Raw genomic sequence first — 27,917 nt, forward strand, 5'->3', positions numbered from 1 at the left:
AAGCAACAAAAAATGACTAGAGGCTTTAAATAGCCTCCATACAAGGAATGAAAAAAGGAATTTTATAAGTAGATAAACAACCTGAGAAGATAAAAATGAGGCAGAAAACTATAGCAATGCTTTACCATCTACTGTCCCTTCAAGCAAGAAGCACCAAGGGGACATCTGAAGAAAACATAATGCAACTTAAAAGCAGTTCTGGGAATTTCTTCTGTTTGTGTCTTTGCAGGACCAAATAACCCGCAAGTGTCCCTTCCCCACGTCCCTGTTTTTCAACCCCCATGAGGGAGCGGGGTGACAGCAACTGGGCAAACTGGCCACAGCTGGGAAAAGTGACTGGTGACCAATGGGAAGGAGATGTGAAACTGCTCGTGCGAGGGGGAATTCCTCCATCCCGAAGAGGCCGCAGTGTCGCAACCCCGCCAGCAGCTCCCTACCGTGGTGGTCGACGTCAGCCGGCGCGAGACGATGGGGCACTGGTCAGTGGCGGTGATGATCAAGGTGTAGCGCCCGTGGCTGATCTCGTAGTCCAGCTCCTTCACCGTGCGGATCTGTCCCTGCAAGGCAAAGGGAGAGCAACTAGGAGTGAAGGGAGTGGGACAGGGACACATCCAGGATGGGGCCTGTATCCTGACTGACCGTGGTGCTGTCAATGTGGAAGGTATCCAAGATGTTGCCTTCGGTGATGGCGTATGCAACCGTGCCGTTGGGTCCCTCGTCCTGGTCCAGGGCCTGCACGGTGACGAGGGTGGCGTTGAGCGTGGCGGGCCCTTCGTCGAGGGTGACCTCGTACAGCTGCTGCCGGAAAGCGGGAGCGTTGTCGTTCTCGTCCAGGACAGTGACGTACACTGTGGTGGTGGCCTGTGGGACATGGGGACAACGGGTTAAGCACCGTAGAGGGACTGGTTCTACAAGCCCTGGAGCTGGCTGGGGAAGGCTGGACCTCTCAAGGTCAACGACCGACGTGGGCTCAACCCTGCCAAGAGACACAAACGGCATGTAGGGCTCAAAATGAAATGAGCCGTGGCTGCAGATGCATGTCCAGGTAACGGTTGGGTAGAGAGATAAACGTACAGAGATTAAATGACACCCTTGTTCCCAAGCAAAGCACGGCTCTGTGGGATCCCTCTCCTTTTCACTCAGTTTTCACCATTGCTTGTAACACTGGGGAGGAGCCCATGGCAGAGGGACAGCCAGAGGCTGAACGCCATCATGCCTCGCTGCCTTTGGAGAAGGCATGTGTGAGTCCTCACCTGACACTGGGGACACCTTGGTAGCTATTACCGAGGGTAGCGGCGTGGTAGGATGGAAAATACCCAGAGATGATGCTGCCTTGGCTCAGGGGAGGAACAAAACCGAGCATCTCAGACAATCAGACTGACATCCCACGGGTCCCATAATCTACCTGCTGACCACAATTTCTCTACCGGTCAGGCTCAGCCTGTCCTGACCCTCTTCCAGCTCTATATGGCCCCGCACAGGTACCTGGATGTCCTTACTGAAGGTTGTCTTCTGGCTGCGTCACCATGGGGGCACACCTGGGGACGGGGAGGTGACAAGAGCGTGCCACCCTGCCTAAGGACTCAGCTCAGAAATGACATCTCGGGACAATAAACCATTTTCTTGGGCTCTCTGGATTTTGTGCCCACACCTTCTCCCAGCAACAAATTCCTTCCAGCCACACAAGGGTTACCTTTTTTGATGAGAGCATCACAGACACGTTTGCTGTGAAAACCACAAAGCCACATGGTAATTAGCTATTTTTCTATTTCCTTGCACGCTCCAAGTTCAGAGCAGGTCAGCAGCAAAGTTGCCTGCGGTCCGCAAACCTCCACGCGTCTCCAGGCTCCCCTTTCCAGGGAACACCTTTTTGAAAGGAGGTGACCCTCAGCTGCAGCCAGAGATTTCGTTATTGCCTTTCGAATTCGAAGAGAAGCTCCGGGAGGAGTTACGGGAGTCAGCCCACGGTGCCATTTGGCTATTTGAGGGCAGAGTAAAGATCTCCCCCTGTCTATATGGGCTGCGGGATGCTTTGCTCCCCCTTTTTTGGGGGGGGGGGGAAAGCTCCATTCCTTTCCCCAAGCTCTGAGTTACCCTTCCCTGTGCCTGCCTCCCGTTCATCCCAGGAGGGTTTCTGCCCCCTTAATCCTCAAAAAGGCAGGAAAAACAAGAATTCCAAGCAATAATGAAGCAAGCTGGAGATTGGCCCCGAGGGATCAGCTCCCACTGGGCGAGGGATGGGGACCAGCACCCGCACGTCCCCCGGCACAGCGAGCATCCTCCTCCTGTGCACCCCGAAATGGTACGCAATGTTGGAAGGTAAAAAACCAGCGCATGCACCCGCCGCTGCCCGCAGGGGTGGGAACTGGAGTGCCACCCATCCGTGGGGTGCCCATTTGGGGTGCTGCCCCTATCTCTCCTCCCTCCCTCCCTCCCTCCCTCCCCCCAAAATCCCAGCCGCCCGCAGCTGCCTGCCGCATCTCACCTCCTGGGGGTGCTCGCAGTTCTCTCCATCGCTGCGTGCCGTATCTCAATGAAATTTCCTGTGTGTGTGCAAGTCCGGCTGCGGCTGCGGGACTGCTCGGAGGGTGCGGACGGCTCCGCAAGAGGCCAGCTCCCCCGCTGGCCACCCCATAAGCCGCCATGGAGGTCACGTCCCCCCGGCCTGGGCTACTGCTGGCCACGCTCTGCCTGCTCGCTTCCCACGGTAAGCTGCCAGCTCGCTTTCCTCTCCTCCCTGCCCAGAGAAACTCTCCTGGCTCAGCCAGCGCCGCGCTCCTCCTCGGCACAAGGAATTAGAGGCATTTTAGGGGGGGTTATTTACTTTCTCCCCCCTGCCATTTGGGAGTTGCAGGGATCAAGCCAGCGTTTCACGCGACGCTGGTTGTGTCACGGGGAAGGGTGTAATCCCCCCCCTCACTGTTTTAAAACTCTGAGATTGGGGTTTGGTTTCTTTTTCGTTCTTCCTTTGTTTTGATCTAATGTGCGTGGAAGGAAAGCAGCCACCCCCCCTGTCCCTGCCAGCCGGCGATCCTGAGCTGGAAAAACCACCCTGTTCCCGCACGGCGCTTTGCCCCGGCACTGGGGAGGTTCCCCCCGGCCACACAGCCACCCCACGCCGCGCTGAAAGGAGCCTTTCGTCAGCGCCGGGGGAGCGGAGAGAGGCGGTTTGTGTTGAGCAGGGCCGGCATGCCCTCTCTAAGGATGCTCCGCTCTGCCAAAATTGCTGGGATGTGCTGGGCAGCGTCTCCGGGAGGGCGGCCGGCTGGGCCAGGAGCACCGTGTGCGGCCACCAAGTTTCTCTTCCCCCGAGTGAGTGATTCCCAGTGCTGGAAGTGCGCCGGCTCCCGGGATGCTCTGGGATGGGGCTGCTTCATGCTACCAGCCCGGGCAGGTAGCGTTTCTGTACTGGGGCTCTGGGGCGAGGTGGGTAAACGAGGGCGGTGGCAATTAAAACCGCAGCTCATCTGTGGCTGAAGTATTAGTGAACGAGGCTGGGAAGGACCGTGGTCCCTCCCTGCCCTGCACGGGGAGGAGGACGAGCATCACTATCGAGCTTCTCCCTCTGTCCTGGGATGGCGAAGTGACACTGCCGCCGGGATTTCTGCTGGCACATCCCGAAGAAGAAATGATGGAAATGTGGCAGGGGGTCCCTTCTCCTCGCTCCTCTGGGACAGCAAAGCTGGTGAGGATTGAAGTGTGCTTTGCTTCTCAGCTGAGCCTCGTGACAGCAGGCAGCGATTCCCACGATCTCCGCAGGGCTTTGGATTATTTCATTTACCCGTCTGGGGTGCTGGGACGGAGCATCGGGCCTTCTGCAACGCACCAAGCTTGGACACCAATGTTCAACACCAGCCAGAGGAACCGAGCTTCATGCAACCGTGCGCCTGCCAAAACTTTCTGAACCCCCGGCTAATTTTAGCCCAGCTTGATGGAGAAGTAGAGCCCTTTGAGACAGGCGGTTCCTATGTGCTTTGGAGACGCTGGCAGCTAGGAGGATGGGGAAGAGGCTCCTCTCCACCCAAGGGGTGGCAGCTGAGCTGGGCTTTCCAAAATCACATCCCCAGCGCGAACCTGGTGGGGTCACCCTGTCCCCGAATCAGCGCCGCGCTGGAAGAGGAGCAAGGCAGGAGCCTCCAGCGGCTGCGGGGAGATGAGGGCCGTTAACGTGGGAATCTGACCTCTTCACTACGTTCTTTCTTGTGCTTGTGCTAAGGTGCAGATGCCCCTGCACATCTCACCCGGCTGATAACTCTGAAGCATAACGACAGCACAGTGACGACGGGGCTTGCGGCGCTTTCACGCGAGGCTGTTACAAAAGCTGCCAGAAGAGGAATTAAAGCTGGATTCCTCACTTCTGTAAGGTCACAGGAGCGTAAATCACACACCTGCTTGCCAAAGCGGGGAACCAAAGTTAGGAGAAGCAGCCAGGAGAGGCTTTTGGTCACCGACCCAGAATTTGGCATGAAATCCTCTTTTATTTGAGCTGCCGGTCGGCAAAGCAACACAAGCTCCTCTCCATTAGCACTTTTCTGCGTTTTGTTTTCTCTGAAAGGAGAGTTTTGGGGTTTTAAGCTAGGCAGTGGTGCCGGCACCGGGGATGCTGCCGCGGGCTCTGTGCCACAGTGATGTGACGCTGTGGGTCAGAGCCGAAGGTACCGAAGTGCCAAAGGGGCACTTTTGGCACCTGCTTGAGACCTCCTCTGTCTTTACCAGCTGGTAACAAGGTGACAACTCTTGGCTTGGACCTCGACGGGTCCAGCTCTCCCCCAGCTCTTGGCTGGAGCTGCCTGGAGCCGGGCATCTGGCTTTATTTTGGCATTTGCCAGTGGCTCTGACTTCAAAGGGAATGATCCGACTGGGATGGGATGGAGCCAAACCTGGAGTCTGGGCATGGAAGAAGCCCCCAGCACCCAGGGAAGATTAAGATCCACGAGCTTTACTCTAAAGACAGAAGATGTTTCCTCCGGCCGCCAGCTGGCATCTAGTGTGGCTTTAAGGCTCCGTAACACCTTGGGGAGGGACCAACAACCTCCCTGGCACCGCTACGGGGCACGTCTCGCCTCGCCAGCTCTCCTCCCCAGCTGTTTTCTCCTCCGCTCGATAGCGTTTTGGAAGCCTTCCCCTCGCTCGGGAGGAAGAAGGGAAGTTGGTAACGCCGAAGGCTTCACACACGTGGTAACCTCTGCCCCTCCCCGCGGTTGGGCTGCGCTGCCGAAAGCGTGGGCTCGTCGACTTTCCATCCAGACGCTTCCCATCAAAGCCCCGGAGATGGAGGCTGGACGGTTTAGCAAGGCACGGCTTTGCAAACTTGCGCAGGGATGAGCGGGACGGCCCCGTTTTATTTGGCGGGGGGGGGGGGGGGGGGAGGATTGTGGGTGGAAAACAAAGCCTCCCGCAGTTTCGCAAGGTGTTGGAAGCATGGCTTCCTCCAATAGAGCCCCGGCTTCCCTTCCCCTGCTTCCCAGGGGACCCCCGATGTGAATGGGGCACTTCCCGTGGCAGCAGGTATCGAGAAACACATCTGAGGTGTCTTTTTGTGCTCGGCGGCGCTGGCAAGGAGGTTGGGGGACCCGCTCTGCTGCATGCCAAAAACCCAACCAGCCCGGCCCCACCAGCATCCGAGGATGGGGGCTTGAAAATAAGCAGAAACGGGGTTGCACTGAGCTCAGGCCACGCAAACCTCCGCTCCAGAGAGGCTCCGGGGATGTTTTGCTGCACGGGCCGTGCTTTTCCTACAAAGCATCCTTGGAGGGGGGCTGCTGGGACCGGAGGGCTTCACGGCTGTTCTTACGGGGCTTAGACATCAGCGTCATCGTAAAAGGCAAGAAATAACCACCACGAGGGGTGGGGAGGCGGCGGAGGGGGGGGATATTTTCGCTTTCGCTCTCTCAGGTGGAACCTCGTGCCGGGGCAGTGACCCTGCAGGGAGTAGGATGCTCTCCGGGTGACGGGGAGCCTCTCGCCCGGCTGGATGGCTTGCAGGCAGGCGCAGCGCACCCCCACCTTTGATTGACACCCCGCTCGATATAGCAAGCGAAAAACCTCAAAACGAAACGGTGGCGGAGCTAATGGCACAACAGGATGTTACCAAAATAAGAGAACGTCTTGTCCTCGTGCCATCTTCTCTATTGCAAACCAGCCCAGGGAACCTCCTTTTCTCAATAATTTAAAGAAAACTGAACCCCCCCAAAATCTGCTTTTTCTTCAGCTTTCCACGGTTGCACTTTTGCAAAGACAAACACCCGCCCATCTTTGCTCTTTTCTCTCCCTTCATGCACAGTTCCCCCTTACCCACCAGTACCCGCTGCCGGTGTGCTGGGACGGGACCAGTAACGCTGCGGTACGCCCCTCTGCTTCCCTCCGTCCCGTGTATCCCCCCCCCTGCCGCAACAGGCTCCTATGCCTCCGCCAGGCTTCCTGCCCGCGTTTTGCAGCCGGCGGCGCTCAGGGATTTCTTTCTGAAAACTGTTTTCATTTGCAAGCAGCTCCTCACCGCCGGCCTCGACCAGTTCCCCCTTCTCCTCCCCAGGGGCTGAAAAACAAGCGGGGTGGGACCCGCTCCCCGCCTCATCTCGGGGGGCACGGGCTCCTCCTAACTATTTTCTTTCTATTTTTTTCTCCTGCTTTTTTTTTTTTTTTGGTTTTGTTTTTTTTGTTTTGTTTGCTTTGGGTTTTTTGTTGTTGTTGTTGTGGGTTTTTTTTTTGGTTTTTTTTTTTTTCCCCCCCCAGCCAGCTCAGCAGCACTTTCTGCCCTGCTTTGCAGGTGCCCCCTATGCCCGGTGCAGACCCCCCACCTCCCCCGCACTGCTGGGCAAAGCCCTGCCTCCCCCCTGCTACTAAAATCTGATGCTCAGCTATGTTTAAAGCCCTCCTCTCCTCCAGGGATCATTTCTAGGGCCAAGCTGTGCTCCCACCCCCGCTGGGATGTTACGGCAGAGAAAGCCACGGGCTCACGCCGTGCTCCCCATCTCCCTTCACTGGGGATACTGGGAGCTCACGAGTTTTTCCTCGCCCTAAGGGCACGGGTGAAGTCTTTTTGCCCTCTGCCTGTGGGCTGGTGTCGATGCTCTCCGACTGCTCCGCGCAACCCTTAGCCATCCCTCCGCCGGCGTCGGCGGTGGGGTCGGCAGCGCTTCTTTTGGGGCGGGATGCCCGTTTGGCTCCGAACTGAGGGTAAACCCAGAGCTTGTAGGGTCTGACTCTGCCACCGTGCCTTCTCCCCGGCAGGAATGCCGGCAGCTTTCCTGATCACCACTCCGTACACCCTCTGCGTCTGCCCCGAGGGCCAGAACGTCACCCTGACTTGCCGGATCAGCGGTCCCCTCGCCGACCGCCACGACCTCCTCTACAAAACCTGGTACTTCAGCAGCAACGGCGACCAGAGCTGCTCCGAGAAGAAGCACATCCGCAACGTGACCGAGAAGGAGCTGCACCACGACCTGGGCAGGCACCACGAGCTGCCGGGCAACGGCACCCAAAAATCCTCCCTCAGGGGGCAAGCCAGCCATCATGGGGTGGAGTTTGTTCCCGACCACCACGGTGCCTTTCACATCGTGGTGATGAACCTGACGCTGCAGGACAGCGGGAATTACTGCTGCTACGCCGTGGAGGCCAGGTGGGAGCACGGCAAGCCCCACACCCTGCAAGTCGCTCACGGCTTCGTGGAGCTGCAGATCCAGCAAGGTGAGGATCGGGAGGGGGTAAGGGGAGCCCCAGCCACTCCTGCATCCATTTCGGGGCGAGGAGGCGGATAAGGGGTGGTGGGGGATGCTGGGGTGCAGGATCGGGGCTGGGGAGGCACGGCGTGCTGATGCTGAAAGCCCAAGCCACGCTGCTGAAGTCAAAGTAGAGCAGATGTTGAAGGGTTGAATAAGGGCCAGAGAGCATCGGAACATTAGGAAAAAAAAAAAATTAAAAACAAATAAATCAAGAGGCCGGAATGCAATAAAATCCATGCTACATAGTTTCACTGATCTTCTTCAACCCCTTTCTGGAAGAGAGGAAAACAAACCTCAAGATAAAAGGAGCTGGCTGGTGGTCCAAGCCCGAGTGAGGGCTGCAAGGCATTGCTCGGGATGCAGGGCTTGTAGATAACCCCGGGCCAGAAGCCCAGCGGGGAAGGCACGAGACGGAAGGGAAAGCATCGCCTGCCCTTGATTTGCAGTGTTGGGATAGATAATTTTTCTTTTAGACCAAAAATAAGAGCCTGCAAGGCTCCTGCTGCAAGGGGAAAGGGGTCTTGCAGCAGGAATCTCAGTGTAAGCTTCCCAGGATTAAAGTCTTGCTTCTGGGATGCTCTGGGCTGATCTGGTGAGCAAAGGCGAGCACAGCTAGCAGGTGCGGGAACTCTTTGGTACCCGAGCGAATCCCCTGAGATCTAACACTCCTTTCTCTTCTCCACAGGCAGAGGAGGGCTTCAAAACTGCACGTTTCATACCGCCACTAGCAAAGGTAAAGGGGAAAAAAACCCAGACCCACCCATTCTCTCCCATGTGCTGCTCGGCGTCCTGGCCCGGGTACTTCCCTAGAGATGGCTACTTGCTCTAAACACACCCGTGCCCAGATGCAACCTCACGGTCGGGTGTCAGGAGGGTAATTTCCAAGGCTGTCCCCACGGGGTGCATCTGACAGGCACATCCTCAGGCTGGGGAGAACCTCCTTTGGCCCGTCACCCGGACATGACTGCCCTGAAGCCTGCGGAGATCATTCACCCTGTGGTTACAAAGCTCCCCAAAACACAAGTGGCGATTTAGCGGCTGCTGCCACGAGCAGATGGGAAGGGACAGAAAGGTAAAGAGCCGCGGGAACGTCTTGCAACACCCCGCCGCCATACCGAGCCCATGCCACCTCGCCCCAAGCAGAGATGCTCTGCCAGGGGAAACCCAAACCTCGCTTGAGCGCTCACACAACATTAAGGCTGCGTCTAGACGCTGGAGGTGCCCCCACCTCGCTACGCAGGTGGTTTCTCAGCGGGTCGCTCTGTCTACCCCAATTTGCCGGCTGCTAAACGGGCCGATTTTTGCTAAAATTGGGTGGCAGCGCCATGGGGCCAGCCCCCGTGGGGAACCGCACCATCCTCCCCATGAGTAGCGCTTTCTTGTCTCAAACCCTCAGTCCCAAACGCTGGGACACCCTGTCCTGATGGGCAAAAAGGAAAAGGGGAAAAAAATCCACCGCACACCCCCGTCAACACACCCAGAGGGATGGCTTTAGGTGAACCTGCCCTTGATTTAGGCAGCCCTCGACCCCGCCACGAGCGGTCCCACGTGGACCTTGGTGGCCACAGACTAGGGAGCCTCTGCGGTAGAGCTCTACAAGGGGCACGTTCGTTAGCAGAGGCCGTGGGTAACGAAACCTTTGATGCCCGAGTACTTTGAGGCAGCCCGGTTCTGTTGAGGCTGCCGAGGGTGGGGGTTGGCACTCTGAAATCACTGAGAGCCTTTCTGCTGACTTCAAAGGGCTTTATCAGGGCCCCTGCTCCTTTCCTCCTATCTAGAAGACCAAAGACAGACCTTGGGATGTCCTCCAGTGATGAAGGACTTTAGTCAAGGTCCTAAACCGATGCCCCGGCGCTTATCTCCGCAACAGGCAAAGCATCCTGGCACGAATCCCTTGAGGAGGGGACCACACAGCAACGGCGTGGGGCAACGCCGGTGTTGCCCCGTGCGTGGGGTGCGTGGCTGGGGGAAACCGAGGAAAAGCAAGGCGAAGCCTCCCCCCCGCCGCCGCCCGGCTCCAGCTCTGCCCTCTTCTGTTGCAGATATCACGGCTGCTGCGCTGGCAACGGGCGCCTGCATCGTGGGCATCCTCTGCCTGCCCCTCATCTTGCTCCTCATCTACAAGCAGAGACAAGCGGTCAGCAGCAGGCGTACGTATTGGGGGGGTGGGGGGGGTACCCGTCTTGTCTCCTGGGCTGCCTCAGGGTGGTTTTTATGGGATGGGGTGTATCCCACCGGGGGAATCTGTGGGTTTGGCTGCCCTGAGTCCCATGAGTAAGGCAGCCCCAGGACAAGTCCCTACCAGGTTCCTCCAACAAAGTTGTCCTGGGAAGGGCCAGGCATGCCTGCAGGTGAGGAGTGTGGGGTAGGAGAGGGACCCGTGACACCTGCATGGCACCCCAGGACTGTGCTGGGAACACCGAGAGTGCAAAGATGCTGCCAGGACCCCTCCCCACCGAGCCCTTTCCTCCTCATCCACTGCGAGAGCCGGCTCCTTGGCTCATCCCTCCCTCCACCGCACGGCTGAAATAGCAGCTTTGCCTTCTAAGCGGTTGAGAAAGCATTATTTGTGCTTTTTCACCCCGGCTTTTTTTTTAAAAAAGACCCCTTACACGTCGATGGCAATAGGGCAGCAGCAAGCCACGTCCCCGTCCACTGCTCCAGCCCGAGAAAACCAGGCAGTGCCGAGGTGCAGCGGGCTGCCAGCTCCAGCCTGCGCTCGGTTTCGGTAATAAGAGGCACCACCTTAACCAGCAGAGCCATTTAGTCAGGCCTTGGGCAAGCCGGAGGCCCCGCGGTTTTCTCTCACCGAGCTCGGTGGGCGGCTGTGCATGTCTGAGCAAACCCTTTGGAGAAGTGGTTTTTTTTTTGGTTGGGTTTGTTTTTTTTTTTTTTTGGCAGCAGCCAGCGGGCACGTTGCCAGCCACGAGAACGGGAACCGCACTACCGCCATCCATCCCCGGCCGAAAAGACCGCCCGCGTGCCTTCACGCACCCATTTTGCCCTGGCAGCTCCTCCCATGCGCTGCAAAGCATCACCTGGATGCTATTTAAGCCAAGAGGGAAGGCAAAACCCGGGAGGGGGGTGGGTTGCTTCTGGGGTGTCCCGGACCACGTTAGCTACAGGTTATTTCCACTGACTGCTTTCCATCGGTACAATCTGGGCCAAAACCCGCGTGTCTCGGCTCGGGATGCTCGTCATGCAGCCATCCAGCACGCCCGGGCTGCGGGATCCGCTGCGCCTGCCTCAAAGGGGAAGAGGAAATAAATAACAGGGTGTTGCCCGGATAAACGCAGGGGTGGCCAAATGGTGGGGTGATGTTTTGCAGAGCCCCGGGAGGGTGTCGCAGGCGGCTGGTGGGCGCATCCGGGCACGAGTGGGGCCAGGCTGCAGCCCAAGCACCGCAGCTGCATCTTCTTCATCCTTTTTCAGAGCCCGCGGTTTCAATCCGGGCTGGGGAGTAAAGGAGGAGGGAGACGGCGGGGATGCGGAGAAGGAGGTTTGGGAGGAAAGGAGAGGCTGATGCTGAAAAAGGGGGGAAAGGAAGGAGGAACGCAGAGGAAGAGGAGGAACTGGCTGTGGATGAGACACCAAAACCCAGAGCTGGCGGTGGGGCTGGGCTCGGCGCTGGGTTCCGTGCTGCCAGCACTCATGCCAACCCTTTTGTCTTTGGCAGGTGCCCACGAGCTCGTCAGGATGGAGAGGTGAGGAAACAGACCCACGTGCTTCCAGCTCCCCACAACCTCCTCGCACCCCCAGACCCGGCAACGGGTCTTCTCCTCTCCTCCCCTCCCCTTGAAGCCAGTGTGTATCCAAGGGAAGTGCCACCACCTGAACCTACTCCCTGCCCTCCTTGGTTGTCCCCAGCCAAAACCCCTGGGGGATAAAAAAAAAAGGCTCCCGAAATAAAAACACAAATCCCCCCCTTCAACCTCACACCCTCTTCCTGTCCCGCAGCAGCACCCAGGGCATCGAAAACCCTGTCTTCGAGGAGGTCCCCTCGGCCAGCACAGAGCCACGGCCCCGACCCCAGCTCTCCTACATGGCCAGCCGGCAGCCTTCCGAGTCCGGCCGGCACCTTCTCTCCGAGCCCGGCACCCCCCTGTCCCCCCCCGGCCCCGGGGACTGCTTTTTCCCGACATTGGGTGAGTGACCGATGATGCTGAGCCCCACCGGGGACCACTGCGGGAGATGGTGGAGGGGGGGGAGGAGGAGGGGGGGAGGCGAACGGGAAAAGGAGGGTTAAATATCAACTGCAAATATGTGGAACATCAGCTTTGATGATTGGAAAGAGCCAAAGCCCCTGTTTTCCGTGCAAAACCAGAGTTTGGCGGCTTCCCGAAGTGTATCCCCGCAGCTGCAAGCCAGACTAACACCCCCACCCCTGCCCGGGTCTGCCTTTTTCCAGATCCCGTTCCCGACTCACCGAATTCCTTGAAAGCCTAAAGACCCCCGGAGGAAACCACGTTCCCCCAGCCGCAGCCGGGAGAGACCTGGCAGCCACCGCGCCGTGCCCGCCCAGCCGAGACCCCCGGGGAGGGCACCGTGGCCACCAGTAGCGAAGCCTTAAAAAACCATGAAGCTGGGTGCAGGAGCTCTGCCTCTCCTCCTGTCCTGGCTTTGCCCCGGGGCTGGAATTGGACTGCTCTTGCCTGGATTTCGTTTGTTTTTTGTTTGGTTTTTTTGTTTTTTTTTTTTTTTTTTAACTATCTATTTCTATGGAGAAGAAGCGACTTTTTATGGACCAGCTGAAAAAGCTGAAAACTGGGGATGCGGGGAAGGAAGGATGACCCACCCCCGCAGCCCCCCCCCCCGAGGATTTAACTTATTGCCAGGGGTTTAAGCTGCCCTACATCAACCTGATTCTGCATCTTGAACCGAGCATCCTCTCCGGGAGCGGATCGTAAAGTACTTTATCCACTGTGAGACAAAACAGGGTCGCCGGCCACCCTCGTACTACCTTTTTCTTTGCAAAACAGGAAGGGGAGAGGCTCCCTGCCGCCGACAGAGCCCTCCTTCCTCGCCAGCCTTTTGGCGGACTTGCGAGGCTGACGCCTTTTCAGCTGGACACACGTCAGGAGGAGCCTTATTTCTGCTGCAATTTTATCCTGGGCTTGGGATCTTTCTATTTGTTTCATTATCAGTGCTGATTAAAGGGGAAAAAAAAAAAAAAAAAGGATGTTTATGGGTTTTGTTTGTCTTTTTTTTTTTTTTTTTTTTTTTTTTCTGGCAATGCCTGTAAATTAGAAAGTTCATCTGGAGGGTGTTGGAGGGTGTTCCCGTGACGTGGTGGAGGCAAAGGCACGGCAGCAATGCAGTGGGCGGTGGGAAACGCTCTGGCTGGCTTCTCCCCATCCTCCCTGAGGCCAGCAGGACCAGAGCTGCCGTGCCCGGGGCTACCGCCTTCAGCCGCGCCAGACAACCCTGCGGTACCCCAGGGGACGCGGGTGCCCTCACAGCATCCCCCATCCAAAGGCAGCACCCCAGCATTGCTTCTCCAAAAGAAGCTCCAGCGTGACTCAGCCCCCAGCGAGGAGATAAAACCTCAAAGAGTGTGTTTAGTTTTCTTTCTGTTTATGTTGTGAAGTGGGGAAAAAATTGCCACTAGACAAACATAAACATTAGTCATACCAAAAGAGTGGCAGACCTGAGCAATCGCCGTACCAGGCGGTGTGCCCCGGGCAGAGCGTCCCCGGCGGCACGCCGAATTTTCACACGACGTGGCCAGAGGAAACAGCGTTTGCCTCTGCAACGGGTCCAGGTTTGATTATTCCGGCGTTGGCTTCGGCAAGAGCAACTTCAAGATGCTCCGGCTGCAGACGGAGGGATAAAGAAGACGGCACCAATGCTCCCATCGTGGTTGTAACTTGCTGAGCACGGGACTTGGGCTTTATCGCCTCCCACGGCTCAGACCCTCTCCCAGCTTTGCTGGAGAAGCTCTCCCAGTGCCTCCAGCGCTTCCCTCTCCCCATCCCAGCAGCCGGAAAGACACGTGGTGGGATTTGCCCGCCTAACAGCTTCGAAACCTTCTCTGAGTCTCTCCATTTGCTAACAAAAAACTTTGATGACTGAATAAAGCTTTGTTGGAAACAGGTTTCTCTGTGTGCTGTGGGAATCCCACTTTTTTTTGGGATGCCCCGTGCCGCCGGCAGGTGCCGAGGTGACCTGAGCCGCCATGTTCTCTGCCCTTCCCATCAGGGCACTGTGTGGCAGCAGGGACCCTTTCCCATCTGGAAAGCTCGCGAGAAGGGAAACTAAAGACTTTTAGGGGAAAGAGGTGATGCCTACCCAGCCTTCCGCACACCCCACCGCTGACGGAGAAGACGGCACGGCGCCGTGCCTTGGGGCAGGATGCTTATGGTGACGGTGACCCGGCAAGATGCTCGTGCCCTCCTGCACTTTGCCGGGCGCTGGCAGCTCTCGCAAGCGCAAGAGCCGTCGGAGCTGGCCCTGCCTGCCGGCTGTTTTCCGCTGCGTCAGCACTCGGGGTTTCGCTCCCGAGGAGAGCGAGGAGCCACGGCTCTTCACCCCGACTCTTGTTTCAGAGCGGGCGGAGGGGAACAGAAACCTCAGCAGCTGAAGCAGCCTCGGCTGGGGGTAGCGGCTGCGAGATGGGCACCTTGGGGCGGTGAGGAGCGGCTTTGCCCATCCACCCAACCTCGCTGCAGCGGTCTGTGGGTGTCCAGGAGGAGCTCTGCTCTGGCGCGTGTGGGTCCCGCGGCTCCCTTGGGCAGACATCCCTCCTTCTGCTGCGGGAAGCATCCCAAAGACTGCGGGGCAGGACCAGACCTTGGGGAGGTGCTGTTGCGGGTTTGCACCAGGGGCAGACAGAGCCCGGGTGTGATTCCCACGCAAGGACACCAAGACCTTCCAGTTGCAGCTCCGCAGCCTGTGAAGGTTTTCTTCCCTGCAGTGCTTTTTGGGGTAAACACTTTCCATTTATCATCAGCATCTCACCCTTTTGCCCCTGCGTTTCCAGCTCGCCAGAGGACGGCCAGACGTCCACACGCCCTGGCTGTCCTGGGTATCACAAGTCATCACGGGGCTTCCAAGTCCTCTCCCAGCTCTGTCTCCTCCGCCTCTGCCATACTCAGAAGGCCAAATCTTGCAGCACGTGAAGGGATGTACAAACTAACAAACAATAAATCCCTTTTGTGCACTGTTGCATCAGCCTAGACTCACTTGTGAAACCAATGTTTGGTGGGTGACAAACTCCTGACAGACATCATTTCACCACCCGGGCATGGGGCCAGCGGCCACCAAGCCACACGCAGGACGGCCTTTCACAAGACCTAAGTGTCCTCAAGCTCCGAAAAGTGGTGAAACTCTTCTCTCCGCTCAGGAATTGGGTCACTGGATGCTTTGTTTCGCGGGAACTTGATCGTCCCTGCTGGCGTAGCTTGTGCCGGTGACGTGGTGGTCACGCAAGAGAAAACCTGAGGACAAGTGAGGCTGGCTGGGACACCGCTTTGGCAGCGTGAAGCAATAAGTTGTGTCACTTGTCCTCTCCAGCACCGGGAAGGGAAGAGGGCATTGCCATGGCAATGGGATTTGCCGGCTCGGCGCATGGCATTCCTCACCAGGGAGAGCATTAGCGATGCTCCCAGGGCGCCGGGGCGATGGGGATTGGTGGTATCGGGTGCTGTGGTTACACTAAGCTGCCTTCTCTCATTTTTGGGGAGGATTTAAGCCACAGCAGCAGCAGGGCTTAAGAAAAAGGCGGTGATGCACAACAAGCAGGTGCCGTGAACTACCCCGGGAGGGAAGAGCTCAGAGCGTAAAGCCTGAAGCGGGAGTCGCAAAAACCACCGTTTGCACCGCCAGTTGCAACCAGTTGCCTCAAAATGTAGAGCAGGGCTTTGCAGCGCGAGCTGTGCTGGGAGATCAGAGAAGATGGTGAGAGATAGCAGGTGGAGATGCAGGGAGAGGAAGGATGGCAGGAGGTCACGCAGGGCATCACAACCTCCCCGTCTTACCGCTTGCGCTTGCTTTGGCTGCTCGCGCACCTCCCCGCGGAGCCACGGGGTTAAGAGCAATGTGGGGCTGGAGAATGCCCCAAACGCTACTTGCTCGCTTGATTCTCCCACACCAGGGCCCTCCTTAAAGGCACAAATAAGGAGACTCGTTATTTGCAGAGCGAGGGAGAGAAGCCAAGCCGCGGCAAACGCAGTTTTCCCCCGGGCACTCCGGCACGCTGGTAGCTAAAAAGCAAGATGGGCACATCCCTAGACCGAAGGATGGTGGTCGCGGTCTCATATCAGCCCCCAAATGCATGCCCAGACCCCACTCATCGCAGGCAGGGCACCCCGGACAGCAGCGACGCCATGAAAGAACTGCCCAAATCTCGCACGGCGGCTACCGCAATGGCTGCGGCGATAATTACCGGAGCTCATTTCATTTGTAGGCACCAGAGCAGACACACGCAAGTCCACGGTGAGCCGAACGATGGTTCAGCTGCTGCTCCAGCCACCCCCTGCCCTGAGGTGGGTGAGAGCAACATCTCAAGACCTTTGAGACTCAGAGCGCAAGGAGCCGGTGGGAAGGACAACTCCTGCGGCCACCAGCATGCTCACCCGTTGGGATGCTGGTGGTATTTTTGACATTTGCAGACGGGAGAGAAACAGTTCAACGCTTCTGCTAAAATCCCTTCAGAGCAGACACAGCCAGATGGAAAGCATTCTGCATGAACGACTGCAAGAGGGGGCCCCGCAGGACCAGGCGCTGAAGGAGGCTCTGGAGCCCCCAACATAGGAAAGACACAGACCTGTTGGAGCTGGGGAAGGTCTTTTTTCAAGGACATGTGGTGATAGGACAAGGGGGAATGGCTTCAAACTGGAAGAGGGGAGATTTAGATGAGATATTAGGAAGAAATTCTTGACTGTGAGGGTGGTGAGCCCCTGGCGCAGGTTGCCCCGAGGAGCTGTGGCTGCCCCATCCCTGGAGGTGTTCAAGGCCAGGTTGGACGGGGCTTGGAGCAACCTGGGCTGGGGGGAGGTGTCCCTGCCCAGGGCAGAGGGGTTGGGACTGGGTGATGTTCAAGGTCCCTTCCAACCTAAACTGCTCTATGATTCATAGCAGCAAATTTGGACTCTGAGACATGACCCCAATGGCTGGGACACCAAAACATTGCTCCCCGTACCTGTTCCCTCCTTCCCTGCTTGAAGGCTCAATGCTAAGCTCGCTCCCACAGCGCTGCCCAGCTCCATCCTCCCTCCGAAAAACACATTTTGGTGACTCACCGACAGGGATGGGTTGCCCTCGTCCTCGACGGTGACCACCAGGCTGTAGAAGCTCTGCCGTTCGCGGTCCGGTGGGGAGGGTCGGGTGGCGATCTCGCCGGTGACGCGGTCCATGCGGAAGGTCAGGTCCTCGTTCCCGCGGGTGATGTAGTAGGAGAGGACGCTGTTGAGGCCGGCGTCCCGGTCTGTGGCACGTACCTGGACCACCGCTGTGCCACCGCCGACGTTCTGCAGGGCAAGATAGCGGGGTGAGTGGCAGAGGTAGGTGACATAAATCACATGCACCTCAGAACATAAAATACATAATAACATAATTTTAATATAGAGAGGTTTTTTTTTCCAGGCATCGTGGTTCTTGAGGCTCCAAACTCGTTGCCCCGGCACCCAGCAGCCAAGCAGAAGGCTTCACCAGCTCACCGGCTCCTGGATGCCATTTTTGCTGTGCATATTGCAAACAACGCTTTATTAATAGACGCATCTTTGTGCAAAAAATTAACCAAGATCTGCTACTGATAGCTCGGCTGAGACTTAGCCACAGGCTCAGAAATGGGAGACTCCGCCCTTTGCTTGAGCGTTCCGATCTTTTTTGGTTTGAAGCTCCGAAATGAAATGTGTTTTCTACTTTAGCCGTAAAAAAAAATTAAATAAAACAGAGTAAAACTAAAAGGCAACCTTTGCTGCTATGTCGCCAAAGCCAGCTGCCGCTGCACACCCAAATTGCACCTCTTTTGCCTACGTTACAGCATCTCCCGTTCGTTACGACGAGCCAGTTTGACTCCCTGCCGCAGAAAGCTGCGCGTTAGGTCCTTTCTAGGCTGGCACAGCCTGAGCCAGCGTAAAAACCGGTGCGTGTGCAAAGGTGAAGGCTGCGTAATGGACTCAGAGCTCGGCTAATTATTTTTGGATAGTCCCATTACGGGGGAAATCAAAACAGAAATTCTGTTCTTCAACCAGCTCTGAACATGTATTAAGTAGATAAGAAAATCCTAACAGGGCAATAACTTTAATGCAAAGCCATTAATCATGAGCGGCGCTTCCTCACAGCTAAGTGTCACTGGCTATTACTCGTTTTTCATTTTTCATCATCAAATTGAGAACCCCCCCCGGTCCAGGAATTAAACTGTCAGGAAATAAGTTGTCTTTTCTCACGCCTGATTGTGTTTTATTGCTTAATTATCTAGCTCTTGCCGAGCTGCTTCCTGAAAGCAATTCCTATTCTGTACCGCGCCGCCTCTTGTGTCACTTCGGTGGCATTTCCATGGGTGTGTAGCCACTTCTCCTTCCTGCTGGTCCCTGCAGCCTCATGGGCTTAAGTTGCCTGCAGAACTCTCTCCTAGCCCAAAACTAGGAGGACATCACAGGTGAGGGCTTCCAAGGGGCCAATAACTCCTAAATGACCCAAGGTGAGGTTTGCAAGGGGCCATCAACCCTTCAATGACCCAAGGTGAGGTCTGCGAGGGGTCACTAACCCCTAAATGACCCAAGGTGAGGTTTGCAAGGGGCCACCAACCCTTCAATGACCCAAGGTGAGGTTTGCAAGGGGCCACCAACCCCTAAATGACCCAAGGTGAGGTCTGACCACAAGGCAGAAGGGGGAAAAAAATGGGACAAAAATGTCCCCACCTGCCTTGTGGTCAGACCTCATCTTGGGAGGATGGAAGGGGAGGAGCAGGGCTGGGTCCTCACCTCGCTTATGCTCACGTTGTAGCCGAAGGGGCTGTCAATGATGGGGGGGTTGTCATTGACGTCAAGGATGTTCACTCGCAGAGTGTGCTCTTTCCTCCGGGGAGGCACGCCGCCATCCGAGGCTTGGATCTGCAGTTGGGGGTGGATTTTCAAAACACACGCTATTTTTAAGCTCACAGCCCCAAGAAAATAGCCTTGATGCTCAAATTAGAAGAAGCTCAAGGAGGTAAGCGGGGTGGTTTGGTGCTTTACCCGTAAGGTGTAGTGATCCAGCAGCTCCCGGTCCAGTGGCCGTGCCACAAACACCTCGCCGTAGGTGTTGTTGGTGGTACGGATCTCGAAAGCCCTGCCGATGTTCCCCGACGTCAGCGAGAAAGTCACCTGGAGACATCACGGGGAAAGAAATACAGGACAGGCAACGCGATGCTGTGACGAGGAAGGAGATAAAGGAGGCCCTACAATAATAAACCCAGCACCGCTTCGGGAAGCCTCTGCACGTTCTAAGAGGTCCGACGTGTTGGGGTCCACGGGTACGCCGGCTTATTGCAGCCGCCCCAAAGGGAACACCCGTGGGCCAACCCTGCTCTCATCCACAGCCCTCCTACGCCGCTAGCAATTTTTGGTATTAAGGGACCTCGTTAACTCCTGTCCACGTGGTAAAGAAAATAACAAGCGTCAGAGAGCTTCCTCTGCTCAGCCTGCCAAGAGCTTCGCCCCCGTTCTCCGTGACGGGAGAGGCCACAGCTGGTTTTCAGCTTGCCGGGCTCCTTTTGACACGTGTCCCGCAGAGCTCTTTGCCCCAAACAGACAAGGACAATGTTTTTCCTCTTCTGCTAAACGGCTTGACCGGCGAGCGCTGGTACCCGCTGCACAAACACCCCCAAAACCGCCGGTGTCGGTGACCAGACTTTGCTCCCACAGGGATGCAGAGCAGGGGAAGGTGTTGGGAAGATGCTGACGGAGGCATTGCTGCGTGGGCGGAACGCTCCCACAGCCTCGGGGGCACCCCGCAAAGCTGCCGTGCCAGCGTCCTCACCTGCCCGTTGCTGCCCGCGTCCGGGTCGCGGGCCAGGACCACGGCCACCCGCTTGCCGACGGCGCTGTCCTCCGCCACGCTCACGGAGGAGTCGGAAGTGATGTCGAACTGGGGGCTGTTGTCGTTCTCATCCAGGACCGTGATGGTCACCTGCAGGCACAGCGCGGGGCTCAGGCAGGGCCAGGGGCGGGAGCCGGTCCCCCTGCCCACCCAGCATCAACAGCCACGCTGACACCCCCCGGCAAACGCTCGAACCCCCGCACCACCCCGAGGTGCCAACAGCGTGAGCGGTGTCCGTCCCACGTGGGGGTGGGTGCAAGTATTTGAGCCCAGGGAGATGAAGCTACGTCCCTGTCTGTGGAGGAGGAGAAGGAGAAAGAGGAGGAGGAGAAAGAGGAAGAGGAGGGGGATGCTTAAAGGCTGGAGAAAGAGCACAAGGGTGCCGCCACTCTCGAGTGGTGGATTTTTCTATGGAGCATCCTCCAGTTTTTTTATCCTCCGAATAACCTGGGCACAGAGCAACTCATGCTGCCGCAGGGTGACCTCTTCCTGCCAAGCTCTTCACAAGCAGCGATTTCATCTGTGCTCACAGCACCAGAGGGTGGGCAGGGTTTGCTTTAAAGCTAAACGGGCGCAAAGAGGTCGGAGCTGCCCGTATTTAACTAAACCAGGGCAAGCTGGGCGTAGAAAAGACCTGAGCTCCCTCCTGGGGAAAGGCACGTGGGCGAGGGAGAGACTGGGCAAGAGATGCTAGGAGGGGCACTCCACCCCAGGTGAGCGGGGACCGGGCTACCTTGGCCACAATTAGCCAGAGGAAATGCTCTCATCGCATTTGTAATCCAAGAGCGACGCAGAAACGAGAACGGAAGAGCTTTTTTGTTCCCGGGGCTCTATTTACGGGTGCCCCGAGCCCTCAGGTGCGGCCAGGCTGAATGCGACAACATCCCGGAGGAAGCTGGGGAGGGAGTTTTGTGCCTCGGGGCGATTCGGTTATTGTTGCCACTGAATTAAAAACAGAGAGCCAGGGAGCGAGGAGAGCCCATTCAGCTGCCGCGGATGGATCCGGCAGCTGCTGTCCCAATGTGCCAGATCAGGGAGTTGGGATTTCTGCCCATCAGCAGCAGGGGTGGCTCACGGGCGCCGCACCGCGTCCCAGGGTTGTCACACAGGCTGGTGCTGGTGGGATGGGGCTGGAGACCTCTGCCCCGCTCCCTCCCCGCAGCTCAATGCGGAGTTCGAGATGGATCCTGGCCCTCAGGATGATGCCGGCATGACGGACGCGCTTACCTTCTGTTGGAGGGGGAAACAGAGAAAACAAAGAACCGAGATTTAGCGGGAGATGAGGAGGTGCGGGCACACGCGAGTGGGCTAGCCCTGCATCCCACCGTAGCACTGTCGGTGGCCACGGGTACCCCACCCCCCCCACCCCCCCACCCCCGTGGTGATTCAGTGGCTTCTCTGTTGGAGCATCCCTTTGTATTTTTCTAGACAAGCTTGGAGGATTTGCCCCATGCCCTGGGAGAGGCTCAGACAAGAGCACGGCAGCGTGCGGAGAGCGCAGCCGCCAGCACCCATAGCAGTGCCTGAGGTCCCCAACTGCTATTGCTGTCCAGCATCCTTTTGAGATGCAACAGATGCACCCGAGGTACGAGAGAGCCCGGGATGCAGACCGCTGCCCATCGCTGCGGGCAAGCCTCCGGTTTCACATCCCGCTCCCCCGGCTGCCCCCAAACCATCAGAGTTTGGGTAGTGCCAGCTGAGACACCCCTGCCCGCGGCACAGGGACCAGGCTCGCCCTGCACCCGCTGTGCCTCCTGCCCCGGCAGAGAAATGCAAATCACCTCTCCCCCCTCCCTGGCTCAGCTGCCTTTGAAACTGCCAAATATAACCCTCTTAAAAAATAAGCCACCGTGAAGTATGTCAAGGCCCCCAGATTTACCTCCCTCAAAGCTGTTTTAGTGTTTTAGCTTGGTAAACGATCTGCAAACTCTACAGTTTGGGGTGTTTTTTGGTTTGGTTTTTCTTTTTCTGTTCTGAGAAATGCCACCCTAAGACATGCAGAAGCTAAAAGGCACCAGTCTATAATTATGCAAATGCAGGGTTTCCCCCAAATCAGGGTTTCCAGACCCCGAGGGCCAGAGGAGAGGGGACAATTAGGACCTGCTGTCCCATGCCAGAGGAAGGAGGAGGTGACCTGAGGTCAGCTCTGCCCATGCAAAGGATGGTGGGGAAGTGGGTAGAAGCTACTCACCACCGTGGAGTCAATCTTTGGTCCTCCATCATCGGCCACCACCGTCAAGGTGTAGAAATCCCCTTTCTCTCGATCCACCTGCCCTTTGACCGTGATCACGCCCTGCCAAGGATGAACAACAGCCACGTTGGCCACCAATACTTAGAATCATAGAATCATAGAATTGTTGAGGTTGGAAGGGACCTTTAAGATCATCAAGTCCAACCATTAACCTAACCTGACAAAACCACTTCTACACCATGTCCCCAAGTACCACATCTACCCTTTTTTTAAACACCTCTGGGGATGGCGAATCCACCACCTCCTTGGGCAAGCAAGCTTGGGTGGACAAGCAAGCCAGGATGGACCACGCTATGGCTACTCACAGTGATCCCGTTGATCTTGAAGAGGGAGAGAGCCTGGGCATTGGTGTTGGGGTCGAACTTGTAGGTGATCTGGTTGAGGTTGTCGATGGAGCGGGCCTGGACCCGGAGCACCTCGGAGCCCAGGGGGATGTTCTCCATGATCACGGCCTCATAGCTGCTGTTGGAGAACTGCACGGCTTCGTCCAGCTCATTCAGCAGGCTGACGTAGACACTGCAGAAGCCCTGGTTGTTGGGGGGCGCCTGGTCCGTGGCAGAGACGTTCATCAGGTAGCTGGTTTTGGTCTCATAGTCCAGATATTCGATTGTTGTGATGAGCCCCGTGCTCTCATCGATCTCAAACTTGCCTTCGGCGCCTGACAGGATTTTGTAGCTCACCAGACCACCGTTCCCTGGGGCAGGAGCAGGAACCACGGTGATGGCTGGACCGAGCATCCCGAAGAGGCAGGCACCACCGATGCCGACCCCAACCACGGAGCAGAGCCCATCCCATGTGGGGGTTTCAGGCCAGCCAAGCCAGGAACTGCGCGATGACGGATTTCACCACTTTCCCCCCAACCTGGCTGTTTCGGTAAGCTCACCCCCCAGCTTCCTACCTGTGTCTCGGTCAGTGGCCCGCACCACTGCCACCGAAGTCCCTATCCCCGCCGTCTCCCGCAGCCCCAGGCGGTTGTACTGCCGCTGGGTGAACACAGGCACCTCATCGTTGACGTCTTCCACATAGACGATCACCTGCGAAAACCCCCGGAGAAACCATAGCTGAGCCGGGCAGGCTCATGAACCCTCACCAGCTGCTTACGCTTGCGAGGGGAAACATATCCTTCATGGCACTCATCATCTGTACGGGAGAAATGTTATCTCTATTACAAACGCCACGTGATGGAGAGCGAACGCACACAGTTTAACATCACGGATTTAAACAAGCCCCATGCCATGGTCAGAGTGACTCAATCCTTCCCTGGCCAGAGGTGGTTATAGTCTGTATATTAATTCCTTGGTGCTTTGGGGTGCCCTGCTGGCAACCTTGCAGTTAGAGACCCCGCGATGTCAGAAACGCTGACGACTCGGTGGGAAACTCTGCTCAAAGTTCAGCGGGTCGAGCGGCTCTTCCCCCAGGGAATATCTTTTCTCCTCCCGGTTTTCTCCTTGCCGCTGGTGCTGCGGGCACGTCACGCTCGGCCAGAGCCCACCCCACCAGTGGGTTTAAAAATAGATGCAACCAGAGGGCTGGGTTTGTGGGGACCGTGGGAAGCTGGTGTGTCTCTGCTAAAGATTATTGCCACTGGGTCCCGGCTTATTTAAAACAGACGCTTGGCCAGGACACACGGTTTCCAGCAGCCTAAGGCTCAGCTCTTCCTCCCGGCAGCCGAGCCGCATCTCACCGGGCGAGTGGGACTCCCTCCGACAGCGACAGCAGCCTCATCGCCCCGAAATGTCACAGGAAAAAAATAATAATAAAAAACCAACCAAAAAAAAACCCCAAACCCCGACAAACTCTTTTCCACCCACGATCAGCCCCCGGAGACTTTCCGTCAGCAGTTCCATGGCAGATGATAGCTCAAACTTCCTGCACGTCTGCAAGGGTTGGAAATGACTGCCCTCTGATGAAGCATCCTTAATATTTTGCATGAGCTCCGCCGCCGCCACTGCCCAGCCCCTCTGCCCACCCCTCGGCGGCCGCCGAGGTCCTCACCCGCACGGAGCTCCTCATGGGTCCCTGCTCCGTGTTGTAGGCCTCCACCTCCAGGACGTGAGAGGAGTTTTGCTCCCTGTCCAGGTGCCGCACGCCTCGCATCACCAGCCCGGTGCTGGGATTGATGCGGAAGTTGTTGTGCTCGTTACCTGGCAGGGGGAAAAACGTGAGACGGATGCTGCCCATCACCACTGCATCAGTCCTGGCGACACGCTGAGCCCTCCCACAGGGGGCTATAGTGGAGGCAGATTATTGAGCAAAACCCAAGTCCCCATCACCTTTGGCTACACCAGGCTCAGCTCAGCAGGGCTTGGCCCTGGTCAAACCGGGAGCTACGGCATCTAGGTGTCCATCCGTGACACACCATCCCCCTGGCAATTAACCCTAACACTGAAGTTTGGCTCAGGGGTGGGGGAAATGTTTCTTGTGGGCTGCAAAGTGCAAAAGGATGGAGAACGCACCGGGGCAGTGCGGCAGCTGGCCAGAGCCTGCTGCGAATACACCGACGCACGAAGAAGCGCCCGGACTTACCCTTGACAATCCTGTACCACACTCTCCCGTTAATGCCTTCATCCGCATCTGTGGCTTTCACCTTTGCGAGAAAAAGAAAAGCAGTGAAGGTGAAGAGCTGTGATATCCAGGCCGTGACAAGTCCTCCCACTCTGCCCGAGGCTGGACATCCCACTGCTGCCCCTGAGCTGGGGACCTTACCAACTCGGGAGCCCTCGGCTGCCAGGGTAGCTTTGGGATGGGCTTGGGGCTCTTTGGATGAGCATGAGGACCATGCCATGGAACCTGTACATTGGTGGAGGTCCAGCCCTGCCTGCCAATGCTCGCCTCGTTGGAGATGCTGCCGGGGATGGAGCCCCCTGGCCCATAAAGCTGGCCCGGGACAGGCAGAGAGAGCTGCTCCCGTGCCTGGTGGGCATCCAGCCCATCACTTCGGGTGGATTGTGCACCATGTTAAAGGAATGGCCCACCTCTTGGCCAGCACACCCACCTGGGTCTACTGGCTCTGAGAGCTGCTTGTGTTTACCCCCTCACTGCAAGCTATCGCCAAGCCACCCAAGCAGCAGCATATGCAAAAAAAAAACCCCAAACCCTGAAGAAAATGTGAATGCAACCAGCCTAGAGCATACTGGAGGTCTGGACACTGGTCTGAGTCCTCGCGAGACCCTGAGCAGTGGGTGGGAGCACCCCTCAGCTGGGATGCACCGCACGGGCCGTTCACCTACCGAATAAGCCACCCACCCTGGGAAAGCCAAGACACGGGTCCCCTCTGGTGTCGCCGAACAATACTGCAGTGCTTTCCCCACAAAATCCAGCCAGCAGCCTGCCGGCCCCGGCAGCTGGGAAGCAGGACTTGGCGAGGGCTACTGGGCTCCTTCCCCCGCTGGCATCCAGCCGCTGCATCCCCCTCTCCGCAGAAACCGCTTCCCACAAAAGCATCCTAACCACGGCCGCAGCGCTACCCGCTTGTGAATCACGGGGGCAAGGACACGGGGGGTGTGTGGGGGGGGTGTGCCTCAGCCTTCATTCTCCAGCTGCTCCTCCGGCAAGGCATCTTCTGCCACGGCTTCTGCCTACAAATATTACCCAGGGGTTTCCTTTCCCGGGCAGGTGGCGGTTTGCCCCCCCGCTTGCACCGAAAAGATGAGGGGTTGCTGCAAAGGATGCACGTGCAGCGGGAACAGCGAGGCCATTTACTAAGGACTTTAAAGCCCTGGGCTGGCTTTCACCAGCAGTCCCGCATCACACTTGCAGGAGTCAGAGCTGCTTTTTTTCCAAAACGCGATTTTGAGATGCCTTGAACTGCTCTCGTCCCCTTCCGCCCAATCAGCCCGCGCCAGCAGAAATCTTCGAAAACGCTGACCCTGCGCTTGCGAACTATCTGGATTTCCCCACCCGTGTGCCACACGTGCTGTTTTCCTCCATCCCAGACCGGCCTCACATCTTGCTTATGGCTGGACACCACCCTGCGTCTTGCTCCGTGTTTCGCCGTGGAGCCAGAACTTCCCTTTCAAAGCAGAGAGTTCTCCCTCCCACGCCAGCTCCTCCACCCTCGGGACCCCCCAAAACCATTTGTGGGCAAGAGCAGTGCTGTCTCTTCTCCCACGTGATGGATGGACCCAGCAGGAGAGCGATGATGCCCAGGCACACCGGCTGCCTTGGCATGGCGAGACCCGCCTGCCGCACGCACCGGTGCTCCCTCCTGGGGAAAAGTTATCCCGTCAGCCAAAACCACCGTGCTGCTGGGATAGAAGCCTAAAAGAAAGACGGGATTCAAACCTACGCTGCTTTTTGTGCCGTTCCCTGCCCTGCCCTGCGCAGGAAAATGCGTTTCAAGGTGAGCAAACGGGAAGGTTTGCGACATGAAGACTGGATGGGCGCAAAAAAATGCACCCTGCAAGCAACCACCCCTCCCAACCGCCCTTCACCCAGCTCACCCAAGCAGAAACCAGGTGAAATGGGTCAGCCTAGTTGGTTTTTAATAAAAAAAAAAAAAAAAAAAAAAATAGTTAAATAGTTTGCATTAAACCAACACGTAGTCCCATCGCTGCCTTGGCACAGCCGGCTGCCGGGAAAAACCTCGGCTGCTGCTGGTTTGACACGCTGAGGTGTCGGAGGAGACGTGGTACTTTGAGAGACTGTCCCAAACTCGGGCAAAACGATCAAACTGGAGTGCAAGTGGTGGGAGAAAAGCACTTTCTGCTGTGGCTGCAAAGCACCTTGAGCAGCCGATGCGCGGAGCCACCTTTCAAACACCCCCAGCGACCGAAAAGGAGGAGGAAAGCGGGAGGGAATAGAAGGATGGGGGGAAAAAAAGCAGTTGGCTTGGCGCAGAGGGGCTGGGAAAAGGGGGAGCAGGTGTGTGGAGGGCAGCTCACCGCCCCCTCCCCGGCGCGGGGGGCTCAGCCCACGACCGTACCATTCAGCCTTCCCCCAAGCGGCAAAGTCTTTAGGGCGGTGGGGGGTGGGGTGGGCTCGACCTCCTCATCCCAGCGGAGCACATCCCCGGGGCACCGCCGTGCTGGCAAAGCCTGGGAAAGGGCTCGGGGGCCCCCTCGGGCTGTCCCCAGCGTGGCTGCCATCTCTCTCCCACCCTCCTTTAGCCTCCAAAAAGGGAGGAGGGGGCTGGCAGCCGGTGAAGCGCAGTGGGAGAGGAGGCGAGGCAGGCGTGCGGGAGGCAAAGCCCGGGCTCGGCTGGCCGGTGAGAGGTAGGGAGCCTGAACCCCCATGGCAAACCCACCACCAGGCACTCAGACTGACCCCCAGGGGCAATGGGAGGCATGCCAGGGACGTGTCACCGTCCCCGGGCTGGCGAGCCGCTGCCCTCACCCTGCAGCCGCCCGGGGACGGGGCTGCCAACGGGGTGGGGAGGAGAGATGCGAATTTGGGGTGGGTTTGAGTTCAGGCATCCCCTCCTCTCTTCCCCGTCGCGTTGCTTTGTCCGTCCCGGTGATGGGATAAGGGGGGAAAAATGTTGCAGATGCTGCCGGTTAACAGCAAGGGTGATGGGGTACAGCTTCACTTTTTACAGCCCTTTTGCTTTCGGTACCCCAACTCTCCGGGTGGGTAAGCTGGGTGTTTGGTACCCTCCAGCATTACCTCCTTGGACAAGCGAGTGGAAAGATTTAGCACGTTGGGAAAAGCTGGGGAGCTCCAGGAAAGCGTCGCTAAGCAAGACGAGGAGGGCAAAGAGAGCTGCTTTTCATTCGAGACATGTTACAGGCACAGAAGTGCCTGAAAAACAGCCTTTTCTTTGCAGGAATTTGAGAAAAAGGGAGGGAGAGCATATGGAAAAAACTCCTGCCAAGCTAGGCAGATGGGCCAGGCCAGGCAGGCAGCGCCCGGTGCTGGGCAGAATAACGTTCGCTGTCTTCTGCTCGTGCACAGGAGTCATTTCTCCCTCCTTCCCACCTTCCTCG

At 57.4% G+C, this 27,917-nt stretch overlaps 2 protein-coding genes across 6 annotated transcripts in view; one reads left to right on the forward strand and one right to left on the reverse strand.

Moving 5' to 3' along the window:
* CDH23 (cadherin related 23) overlaps window positions 1-27,917 on the reverse strand; it is a gene marked incomplete at its 5' end in the record, with an annotated part of 203,926 nt that overhangs the window by 18,016 nt on the left and 157,993 nt on the right. The window contains 11 exons of the mRNA XM_082486729.1: window positions 438-557; window positions 640-861; window positions 16,961-17,188; window positions 18,647-18,775; window positions 18,899-19,027; window positions 19,683-19,832; window positions 21,934-22,035; window positions 22,299-22,687; window positions 22,892-23,027; window positions 23,989-24,137; window positions 24,520-24,580. Of these exons, the coding sequence (XP_082342855.1) occupies window positions 438-557; window positions 640-861; window positions 16,961-17,188; window positions 18,647-18,775; window positions 18,899-19,027; window positions 19,683-19,832; window positions 21,934-22,035; window positions 22,299-22,687; window positions 22,892-23,027; window positions 23,989-24,137; window positions 24,520-24,580 (1,815 nt within the window). The remainder of the gene's footprint in view (window positions 1-437; window positions 558-639; window positions 862-16,960; window positions 17,189-18,646; window positions 18,776-18,898; window positions 19,028-19,682; window positions 19,833-21,933; window positions 22,036-22,298; window positions 22,688-22,891; window positions 23,028-23,988; window positions 24,138-24,519; window positions 24,581-27,917) is intronic.
* VSIR (V-set immunoregulatory receptor) lies at window positions 2,644-13,774 on the forward strand (the record flags this gene model as incomplete). Of its 5 annotated transcripts, XM_082486633.1 has the most annotated exons (7): window positions 2,644-2,707; window positions 7,231-7,686; window positions 8,407-8,454; window positions 9,764-9,871; window positions 11,398-11,425; window positions 11,679-11,866; window positions 12,130-13,774. In XM_082486633.1, the coding sequence occupies 7 exons, from the start codon at window positions 2,644-2,646 to the stop codon at window positions 12,165-12,167; spliced, it is 930 nt and encodes a 309-aa protein (XP_082342759.1). In that variant the 3' UTR covers window positions 12,168-13,774. The 5 variants fall into 5 exon arrangements, with proteins under 5 accessions (XP_082342759.1, XP_082342757.1, XP_082342758.1 ...); XM_082486631.1 differs by lacking the exon at window positions 2,644-2,707 and having other exon boundaries at window positions 7,075-7,686; window positions 12,046-13,774; XM_082486632.1 differs by lacking the exon at window positions 2,644-2,707 and having other exon boundaries at window positions 7,075-7,686; window positions 11,682-11,866; window positions 12,046-13,774.

This window comes from Vanellus vanellus (genome assembly GCF_965231255.1).
Source record: "Vanellus vanellus genome assembly, chromosome: 7".
NCBI lineage: Eukaryota > Metazoa > Chordata > Aves > Charadriiformes > Charadriidae > Vanellus > Vanellus vanellus.